General features: G+C 34.6%; 1 protein-coding gene across 2 annotated transcripts; it reads left to right on the top strand.

Annotated features, from left to right (window-relative positions):
• The first annotated feature begins 4,208 nt into the window (after positions 1–4,208).
• Positions 4,209–7,526, top strand: LOC104086412 (calmodulin-binding protein 60 B-like). 2 transcript variants are annotated; one of them, XM_018767404.3, is made up of 6 exons: positions 4,209–4,342; positions 4,783–4,861; positions 5,407–5,842; positions 6,060–6,271; positions 6,682–6,850; positions 6,986–7,526. In XM_018767404.3, exons 1-6 carry the CDS (start codon positions 4,263–4,265, stop codon positions 7,246–7,248), a joined length of 1,239 nt encoding a protein of 412 aa, XP_018622920.2. In that variant the 5' UTR covers positions 4,209–4,262; the 3' UTR covers positions 7,249–7,526. The 2 variants fall into 2 exon arrangements, with proteins under 2 accessions (XP_018622920.2, XP_018622921.2); XM_018767405.3 differs by having other exon boundaries at positions 4,212–4,342; positions 6,060–6,220.
• The last annotated feature ends 4,046 nt before the right edge of the window (positions 7,527–11,572 follow it).

Raw genomic sequence — 11,572 nt, 5'->3', positions numbered from 1 at the left:
AATTTTCATGTGATGTTGTGATTTTATTGTGCTTATTTTTATACCTTGTGCAACTTGTCTTGTGGTTAGTAAATTGATAATAATTTGATTTTGTTGAAATTGGGAGCCTGTGGCTATTGCCAGACGGTTTATAAAATGAAATGTGGGCACGGGGTGCCGTGAATTGTGATATAAAATGGGGATATTGGCACATGAATTGTCCGTGCAGTTGTGATATGAAATGAGGGCACAAGGTGCCGGGCAAATATGACAATTTAATTATGGGCACGAGGTGCCGTGAAAATATAAAAATGGGCTGAGACCCGTATTTTAATAATTTTAAAATGAGGTGTCACATGGTGACTTTTTAATTGAAAGAATTATATTCAAAATATTTATTTGAAAGGATTTTTACTTAGAAAGTATCATATAAAAGAATTGTATTTTGAAAGATATTTATTTGAGGAAATTGTATTTGAAAAGATTTATTGAAAGAATTATATTTGAAAAATAATTATTTAAGAGAATTATATTTGAAAGAGAGTTATCTGGAATAACTATGTGAAAGACATTTATTTGAAGAGCTTGATTTAATTGGGTGTAATTATGTTTATTAATTATTGAGTGATATTAGTGGTGTTCTTGTTATCTGTTGTGCATATCACTGGTTGTTTTATCTTGCCTTTATTATTATTATTTATTTTCTATTATTTTGTATATTATATTGCACAGGTTATTAGACTAGTGAGTGTCTTGACTGTACCTCGTCTCTACTCCATTGAGGTTAGTCTTGATACTTACTGGGCACTGTTGTGGTGTGTTCACTCTATACTTCTGCATATTTTTGTGCAGAGCCAGGTATTGAAGATATCAGACTTGAGCATAGTTAAAGCGGGATCGTAAGAATTCAAGGTAGAGCTGCTTGATCGTCGCAGTTCCCTGGAGTCCTTTCATTTCATTGTACTGTTAACTTGTAATCAAACAGTATTGTATATTCGGTCCCCGTGATCATTCTATGTATTCAGTTAGAGTAGTGACTCAGTACTACCAGTCTTGGGAGGTTGTATATTGTAATTATTTCCACTGTTAGTTTTGGTTACTTATTTAATTAAAAAAAATATGGCTTCAAAAATGTAATGAAAATCGGCTTACCTAGTCTTAGATACTAGGTGCCATCACGACTCCTGTGGTAAAATTTTGGGTCGTGACACCTGCCGTGTGAGATGACCCAGAATGGCCGTTTGTTGCTCTTGCAGGACTATTACTGCTTCAACGACTTGCTCCTCTTCAGCGTCATCGGGAGTCGCCTCCCGAACATGTCGCGGGTACTGCCTGTCGTCGATCGACGTAGCATCGTTCCCCTCATTGCTGGTGTCAATGACTGAATCCTCGTGATGAGGCTGGTCTCCTTGGGCCTCAAGATTGTGTGTGTTGTTAACACCGTTATCTGTAATTTTTTGATTTTTTCTTTTTTTTTTTGCTAAGACAAATAATCAAAACACGTTAGTAAAAGAGGCAATGATCAACTTAATTACACGGTTGTCTAGGCCCCATGGTGGGCGCCAAACTATTTACCCATAAAATGGCACAGTTGAATTTATACGTGGTTTCTAGATAAGTGAATTAATTTAATCCTGAAATAATAAAATAATTGAAGAAATACGCAATATTTAGCCTTGAAGTGAAGATATATAAAATAGTAGAAACAGTGGTTCCGGGAGTAGGACTTCTGGGCACAACAGCAATGAAATCAAGGAATAAGAAGATAAAATTGTATAAAGTTTTGAATTGATTATAGCATAAGTTTGCCAGAAAATTCGTGTCCCTTACAATGACAATAGAGCTCACTATTTATAGTTGTACCTAGGAAACAAGGTGTTAGGATCATGCCCTTCTTTAATGTCAACTATGAGGGTCAATGAATAAGGTGTAACGGTGAGCAATGACGAATTCTCTGTAACAGATAGTGTACTAAATATTGTGGAATATTCTTCATTAAATGCTACCGGACGGAAGGTATTTATTGCATCCGCTACTAGAAAACTGGTAAAATTCGTCCAAAGAATACCGACCGAAATCGGTCGGAAATTAAGTAAATTGGTCACAAAAGTCAAAGAAAATATTTCTCACAACGGAAATAGTGGTCCCACGGCAAAAAAATAAAAATTCCGACCGATTTCGGTCGGATATTGGTCAATATTTGACCTGGTCATACTTGTATATAATATACAAAAATAATTTTTTATTAAAATCTTTCAAAATTTCTGACCGATTTCGGTCGGAATATTTGAAATTATGATTTTCTGCCCTAGGCAATTGGTTTTTAATATAACAAAAATTATATATATTTAATTTACCAACCGGAATAAGTTATAATTAAATATTTCCGACCGAAGTCGGTGTACTATACTCTATAAAAGTTGTTTTATATAAAAACATATATTAACTAACCAGAATTAAATATATCGTACATAGGTTAAGTAATTGGTATATAAGCTATAAGCTATATATTCAATATATATATATATATATATATATATATATATATATATATATATATATATATATATATATTGAATATATAGCTTATAGCTTATATACCAATTACTTAACCTATGTACGATATATTTAATTCTGGTTAGTTAATATATGTTTTTATATAAAACAATTAATGTGTTATTTCAGGATTATAAATGAAATTTTAGAAAAAATAACTAAGCATATTTTTACATTAAAATGTAATCATATTTCTATTCACTTGAAATAATTTTTTATTGATTTATGGAATCCTTATTTAATGCACTCTTTTTTTCATAAAAAAGAAAGAAACAAACAAATAATAAAATTGATAGATTAGTACATAAATATTCCATGGGAAGAGAAGTAGTGGATTTTTTCATGGCAAAATAATTTTTTATTAAAAGGTTTCAAAAATTTCAATCGATTTCGGTCGAAATTCGAAATTATGTTCTTGTCCCATATCGGCTGAAATGGGAAAATAATTTTTTATTAAAATTTTTCAAAAATTCTGACGGATTTCGGTCGAAAATTAGGAAATACTCTTGTCCCACATCGGTTGAAAAATGTGAGTTTTTACCTCTTATAAATTGAGCTTTGATGCATAGAGTCCAACAGTTGTGGACTAACAAAAAATAAGCAAATATAAGAAGGGTTGTAGTTAGTGCTTAGTAATAAGATTTAATATTCTATTTTTAGAATTAGAATTCAATAAAATAATAATGATAATATATACTACTATTAATTAGTAATATAGTAATAAGATATAATATTGTGGTGCTATGATATCTCGAGTTGGGGAGTATACATGCGATACAAAAAAATTTATATATCTGGAAGATTTCTAAAATTATTATATATTTAAATTTCCAACCGATTTTGGTCGGTATCTGAAAAATAAAAATAAAAAATTTAATTAATTCCGACCGATTTCGGTCGGTATTGTGAAAATTAAATTTAAAAAAATTAATTAATATCGACCGATTTCAGTCGGTAAATGTAGTTTGACTGTTAGTCAACGCATTGAAATTTTCGACCAATTTCGGTCGGAAATTTTCGACCGATTTTGGTCGAAACACCTTAGCGACCATCATTTTTTCGACTAATTAAAAGCGGTCGAAAATCGGTTGCTTTTTCTCAATTTCCGACTGATTTCGGTCGATTTTCCTGAACGAAATTAGCCAGTTTTTAGTAGTGATCTTTACGAGCGTCATTCTTTCCGGTGACAAACAGAACAGTTGCCTTCGGCCTTAACTATCCTCCGTTTCAACTCCACGTGTCACTCTCTTAAGCGGCCACATAGCATATCATATTTTACCCTACACAATATTCTTAACACTTTAGTCACCTATATCTGAAATTGATTCTGAAAATCACTAAATTTACAAAAACTTGACTATGCATTAAATAGGGGTCCCAAAATTGGCTATCTATGTAGTCGCAGCCGTCAAGAGAGTGATGTTTTCTCTAATTTTCTTGATTTATTCTTTTATATTTTTGTTTTTATTTTTCTTTTAAATTTTACCCTTTCATTTTTAGAATTTCTTTTTTGATATATTATTAAAACGCTCGTGATGTACCCAAAAGAAAAAGAAAAAACACTCTTGACGCGTTGTGTGGATGTTGGGGACCTCACGCGTCATATATACTACTTTAGAAGATCCTACAAATAAATTTTAAGAATCCTAGAAAGCGCCACTCCGCAGTATTTCCTAAAGTGTTGCTTTGTTCATCAACTCTTACTTGAACTAACTGAAAATAGAACTATGTTGCAGAATATTGGACAGTTCAAATATGGAGATACAGGATATCAAAGGAACAACGTTAAATCTCCTATTTTTAGAAGGTAAAGCTTCATATTTCTTTCAAAGAGTTTAACTTCTCAATGTATATAAGGCAAATCTTCTTTTAAAAGTACATGCAACATGCACGATGCATATGTATATGAAATCCATATTACATATCGAAAGAAATAGTGGGTTTTACTTAATTCGCCAATTTTGATCAGTTGTTGCCTTCTCAGTACTTAAATATCTATATATAGTTGTTTTGGTACTTGAAGTTCAAATCAACGGGATGCGATGAATATGCGTTATGTTCGAATCTTAAGAGTAATATTTTGTCAATTATTAGTTGGTGGGTCCTTTTTTTTTTTTTTTTTTTAAATTATTGAAAAACGAAAAGTATTGGGTGCATGTGATGGCAGTCCTTTTTGATACTGACGCTAGAAGTACGTTGACTTTGAATATTTTGTTCTTCTTTTCTGGTCTTTAATTTCTTGTTCAGGGCGATAAGGATTGTGGTGATTCTTGGTAAGCTCCGGCGCCGGCGCGTCGCTTCTTTACAGGCTTCAAATCCTTCTACGGTGAGAATGATTGCTTGTTAATTAATCAGCTAGCAGAGGAGTTCTTATTTAAGTTATATACACAAGTGTGTAAAATTTTATGCTATTATTATGGTTTAACATGTGATGATAGGTTAGTTACTATATATTTACTAAGCGAAATTAACATCCAATTTTATGCTATTATTATGATTTTGAGTCTATATGTGATTCTGTGGAACTCGTAACTATAACGGCGGCAACGCCCCTATTCCCCCCTCAAACCAAGCTGCCTTTTCTTTTTCAAGTCATTCAAGTTTATTTCTAACCTCCAACTTGATATTTCATTGGCAACGGAGATTCAAGTTGTGGATTAGCAAAATGAATTAAATTGATAGGATCGAGTAGTTGATGGTTTGATTTAATCACCAACAAGGTCATGCTTAACTAGTGTTTTAAAAGGTGAAGATGTAGTGGAAGGATTTTTACCTGTCATGATATATAAGCCCGACAAATGTTCAGTTTCTAATTGTTTCTTAGATGAAAAGATTGTTAATGATCTCATGCTTCTTCCCCTGTGAATACAGATTTCATGTTCTCGGTTGCGATTCTTACAGGATATTCCTCCAGTGGTATATACTGGGGAAAATATAGTTGCCAATTTAGAAATAGAATTAGTTGATGCTGTTATAGAGAACCGTAATAAATATGGATCTGAAGCCTATGCAAAAGTTGAAATTGTTGTTCTCAATGAGGACTTTGATCCTAAACAAGGGAGTTGGACAGCTGTTCATGAGTCCAATATTCAAATTGGTGGCGGAAGAGCTCGAAATTCAGTGCCTGGGAAATATCTCTATCTAAATTTGCAAGGAGGCATTGGCTGTGCAAGTGAAGTTAAACTGAAACACACAGCGCAATGGACCAAGATAAGTAAGGTGAGGCTAGGAGCAAGAGTGGTAGATCTACCATATCGGATTAAGGAAGCAGTGACAGGATTGTTCGTTGTCAAGGACAAGCGATTGAGTACGTACTACTATTTCTTAATTCCTCTCTATCTCCTTTGCCAAGATTTTACATTTCAAGTCCCCAGAACAAGGTAACAACATTCTTCTAGTTGTTATTTTGCTACAGTATTATAAGAGAGAAATGGATCGATTTTCTCATCCTTGTTTGCTTGATTAACATATTTCTTCATATTTCTGAAAAGAAGAGATTAGTTGATGCATTTGAGTGTCCACAGAAAGCCCGAAACGTGATCCGCCATCACCAACTGATGAGGTATGGCGACTCGAAAAGATCTACAGATATGGTCAGTTTCACAAGAAGTTGACTGCAATGGATATCAGAACAGTGGGGGATTTTCTAACTGAATTCTCCAAAAATGCTGCAAGGTTACGGGGCGTAAGAACTGACTTCTTCCTTGGAAATTTACTTTCACAACGCCTGGAACTTGTAATAATTAGTTCTTTCCTTGCATCACTAATAATTGCTTCATTTGCTTTGTGGTGAACCTGCTGTAGATATTTTCCCATCAAAGTTCAAATTTCCAAACGTCTTCGATGCAAGCACATTGATGTGTCTTTACTCTCTGTTCATGTTTGATTTGTTGATTACTCCTTCTTTAGTTGGTTAAATCTTGAAGACAATTTTTGGGTTGGACAAATACTTCAATTGAATAAGTAGGAATAAAGGATCCATAGGTGAAGATAGAAAGTTGATTTCTGATAGTAACTAAACTTTCAATTGTATTTTGGTTTCCTATGTTAGCATAGCATCTAAACGATTTTGAGTACTCATTCGCCCTTATCAGAGAGATTACTTCAACTTGTGCTTCATGCTGTTACAATTTTGTACGGTTGCAGATTCTTGGCCCAACAATGTCTGATCATATGTGGAATGCTACTATAACGCATGCACAGAGATGCAGACATGATACAAGACAACTCGTGCGCTCTCCTATCCAAAGAGTTTCCATGGTTAGATGTGGGAGTTCTTCTCCTGATATGACTAGCAACCAGCACGATCAGTCAGGTAGGATTTCTCTCCTATGCAAACAGTATGAGTATATTGATTCTTATGGCGTCTAGTTATGTTAATTAATTCGATTTTCTTAAATATGTGACTTACCTTTTCGATCTCCTAACACGTTTTTGGTTTTTGATCCAGAGGATTTCTTGCAAAAATTGAAAGAAAGGCTTTCCAATGCTATTATCTGGGAGGAATCTGAGCAAGTTCAGTATGAATATCAGCAAGATAACCTGCTCCAGACCCGTTTAAAAGAAAATGAGGTTTCCGAGTATATTAATGAATTACTTGAAGGGTCTGGAATATATCTTTCATTCCAAACTTCATTGTCTCAGCCAGCAACCACAACGGTAGTGGCAAAGACAAAGGCAAGACGAGCTGGACAGTATTATTTATCATTCTGAGATGGTTCTTCATTAGGAGGATTGTCAAAATTGAGGACCGATTAGCCAAGAGGTCAAGATTGTCCTAAGGAACCACAAAAACCATACGTCCTTTCAAAACGAATGAACTCAAATAAGATTTTACCATTTTTTATTTAAATATTTTAATTTGTTAACTATTATATATATACTGTACTAGTTTTTATGTAGTACGTAAATTTTATGTCAAAAAACATAAACAATCTACTGCACTGAAAATTATTCAATTATACGACGGTTATTGCTTTTAAGAATTTGAATTTATTAAATTGTTTTACTCTCTTTTCAACTATTACTTTAGTAACTATTTCATTATCACTTATGCATTGTTAGAATAAAATTAATATTTCACATTTCTCACATAAAACAAAACAGAAAATTGTCTTCTAAATCAAATAGGAACAGAATTAGCAAAAATAAATGCCAAATATATATGCGATCCCTTAAAAATATTCAGACACCTAAACTCAAGCTAGCACTTGTTGAGCACTTAAACTCCTCCATAAGTATATCTATTAAACACATTTTTGACTGCTTACAAACAAAACATAGCGCGTGATAAGACAAGCTTGTGAGTTTTATTATTCAGGGATTCAAGATTAATTGTAAGGCACTTAGAGAAGAAGGGTATGAGGTGAAAGAGATTAATTCGAATCCGCAGCATTAGGAAGCCATGGAACTCGCCGCCGACAAGAAAATTTCTGGCAAGGTGGGTCGACAGCTTCTAGAAACAGAGAAAGAGAAAAAATAAAAATAAAAAAGTTAACCATTTTTTATATACTACACACGCCCAGAGAGTGCAAAACACACATTCTGTCACGTCAGCAAAATGTGTTTAATCACATGTGAATGAGTTTAAGGATCAATAGGTACTAACTCGAGTTCAAGAGTCTAAATAAAATAATTAGGCAAATTTAAGGGGTCGCATATATTTGGCCAATAAAGACCAAAAAACATAAGAACAAGGAAAAAAAAATAGAAATAACCAGCGTTTGCGAAGTCATTGAAAAATAATCACTATTTTGCTGAAACATGGAAAGTTCCAATATAATATGCAGGATTATGGAGCTTCTGCTAGGGGTGTTCAAAACCGAACCGAAATCGAAGCTTAATGGCTTATTGGTGTCGGGTTAACGGTTTAACGGACGGGGAACGAATTGAAATATTTTTATTAACGGCTTATCGGTTTGGGGGCGGATTATTCAATTTTCTTAACGGATAATCCGTTAACCCGTTAAGAATATATATATATATATATATATATATATATATATATATATATATATATATATATATATATAAAACACCCTTCCACTTCTTCCAATACTCCATCTCTATGTTCTAACGCCTAATTCCTAAATAATCAGAACCCTTACGTACTATGTATTAGAAGATCCCAGGCTTGGCTTAGCTTAGCTTATTCTCCCACCCTACAACAAGATTATTTAAGATGGTGTCTATGGTTCACCTCTGCTTTTGTTTTTTTAAAACTAATGCATGTTGTCTATGTTTAATAGAAGAACAACAGTGTTATGCCACAACTTTTTTCACTCTACAACACATGACACACTACATCATTCTTATGTAGGCGTTAACAGACATGTATGTCTGGACTCAATGTGTAATTTCCTATTCTGAATTTGTATGCTAGGCGGTCAACAAACAATTAATGAACGCAATATAGATTGAATTAGGCCGATAAACCGCCCAATAACCGCCCGATAAGAGCTAAACCGTTATCAATCCGCCCGATATCTTATCGGGTGGCTAGCGGATTAATACATTTAAAAGCCGATAACCGTTAAGCCAAACCGTTAAGAGTAATTAACCGCCCAATCCGCCCGATAAGCAGCCCTAGCTCCTGCGTATAAACTCCCGGCATATTATGTTGGAACTCGAACACACGAAAAGTTCCAGCATAATATGCGAGATTGACCGTTAGGTCCTGGGTTCGAGTCACGCTGGAGGGAAGTGTGGAAACACTATGGATCCTCCTAATTTGGATTATGGAGTTCCTGTATATAAACTTCCATCATATTATGATGGAACTCCAACATATTATAAAAATTCCAGCATATTATACTGGAAGATCATATGTAAAAAATTCGAACTCTAGAATATTATGCTAAAATATTTCTGGATTTTTAAGAATGTTTTTGTTCAGATTTTATCTTTATATAAAAAGTAGCTAAATTTCGATTATTTTTGAAACTGTGAGTATTTTTTCAATTACCAGTTATAAATATGTCTATTTTTTATTTTTGTACATGTCTAGAAAAAAAAAGACAACTTACTCCCTTTCCTTGTGGGCTTGTGGCTATACAAAATGGCTATTCATTGTGACAAGAGGCCGCCCACTATCGACTTCAGATAGGGCCTACTCACCGACCTGAGAGTTGAGCCCTTCACCTGGTGGTAATCAACTATCAAGAGGGGAGAAGTGCACAGATGGCCGATCTCATGTGTAACGACCCGACCGGTCGTTTTGAGTCTTAGCACGTCGTTCAGCAGTTTGAGATCACGAGTAGCTTCACTTCAGGTATTATGACTTGGACGCGTGGTCGGAATTGAAATTTCGGAAGTTCAGAGTTGATTTGGAAAGAAAATTCTCATTTCATAAGCTTTAAGTTGGAAGAATTGACTAAAGTTGAATTTTTGAGTAAACGATATCGGAATCGGAATTTGAAGGCTCTAACAGGTTCGTATGATGATTTCGGACTTGGGCGTATGTCCGTATCGAGTTTTGGATAACTCGTGAGTGTTTCGGCACCTATTGTGGAAGTTAGCATTTTGGAAGAATTCCATAAATTTGGGTTGAAGTGCATTTCAAGGTTATCGATGTTCGTTTGAGATTCCGAGTATGGGAATAGCTCCGTATGGTGATTCTGGAATTGGGAGCGCATCCGTAAGTCGATTCGGAGGTCCGTAGGTCATTTTGGAGTCATTTGGCTAAAACTAGAAATTTGAAAGTTTTTGAGAAGTTTGACCGGAAGCGGACTTTTTGATATTGAGGTCGGATTTTGATTTCGGAAGTTGGAGTATGTCCGTAATGTCGAATGTGACTTGTATGCAAACTTTAAAGTCAATCGGACGTGATTTGATAGGTTCCGGAATTGAATATTGAAGTTTGAAGTTCTAAAGTTCATTAAGCTTGAATTGGGGTGCGACTCGTGATTTCGATATTGTTTGATGTGATTTGAGGTCTCGAGCAAGTTTGTGTTATGTTATGGGACAGGTTGATATGATTGGACGGGGTCCCGGGGGCCTCGGGGGTATTTCGGGGTGGTTCCAGATCATTTCGGGCTGTTTTGCAATAGCTGATGCTAGTGTCTGGTGTTGTTCTTCGCATTCGCGAGGATGCTCTCGCGTTCGTGAAGAAGGATTTGGCTTCTGGAATTTTGTTCTTTGCGTTCGCGAAGAGATTCTCGCGTTCGCGAACAAGAAACTTTCTGTTCCACAGGTCTAACTTCGAAGGCTCATATCTCACAATCTATAAGAAATTTAGAGATACTCCAAAAATAAAAATTATAGCCCTTTGTGTCTAGTTTTCAGAAAGATAAACTATTGAGAATATGGATTTGTGTACAAAAAGTTATGGGTGGTACACTACAGGCTGTCCAAGAAGATAGAGAAATTTATATTTCACAGGGCTGACTTTGACAGCTTATATCTCAAAATCTATAAAGAATTGAGAGATGATCAACATATGAAAGTTATATCCCTAGATGTCTAGTTTCCGAAAAGTCAAACCATTTGTGATCTGGAGTTTTGTACAAAAGGTTATGACCATTATACTAGAGGCTGTCTGAGAAGAGTTTGAAAATAATTTCTTAGAAATTTGTTCATCGCCAACGAGATGGGGGTCTCACGAACGCGATGAAGGGTCGCTTGGGTAGTGTATAAGTTTGAAAAAATGGGTTTCGCTCATTTCATCTCATTTCCTCCATGGGAGCCGACTTAGGAGTGATTTTGGAGCTCTATTTTCATCATTTATGTCAAGGTAAGTGATTCCTACCTATTGCAAGTTAAATACTTGGTTTATATACGATTTTAGGCATGAAAATTCATGGAAATTAGTAGAAATTTGGGGTTTTGAAGAAAAACCTAGAAATTGGTATTTTTAGATTTTAACCACGAAAATTACTATGGGATTGAATGGTAATGGTATATTTGAGTTCTTGAGATTATGGGTAACGATTCCCTCCGAAAATTTCTGAAATCCGGGCACGTGGGCCCGGGGTGAATTTTAGAAATTTTACCATTTTGGATAGGGTAATTTATTTTTAATAGATAAATTTAGACTTAT

The sequence above is a fragment of the Nicotiana tomentosiformis genome, chromosome 6, assembly GCF_000390325.3.
Source record: "Nicotiana tomentosiformis chromosome 6, ASM39032v3, whole genome shotgun sequence".
Taxonomy (NCBI): Eukaryota; Viridiplantae; Streptophyta; class Magnoliopsida; order Solanales; family Solanaceae; genus Nicotiana; species Nicotiana tomentosiformis.
This window is presented reverse-complemented; position numbering and strand designations above follow the sequence as displayed.

Coding starts and splice junctions, on each gene's coding strand:
- LOC104086412 (XM_018767404.3), top strand. CDS start 4,263: ATGTTGCAGAATATTGGACAGTTCAAATATGGAGATACAGGATATCAA. Junction 4,343..4,782: donor AAATCTCCTATTTTTAGAAG/GTAAAGCTTCAT, acceptor TTTCTTGTTCAG/GGCGATAAGGATTGTGGTGA. Junction 4,862..5,406: donor AGGCTTCAAATCCTTCTACG/GTGAGAATGATT, acceptor CTGTGAATACAG/ATTTCATGTTCTCGGTTGCG.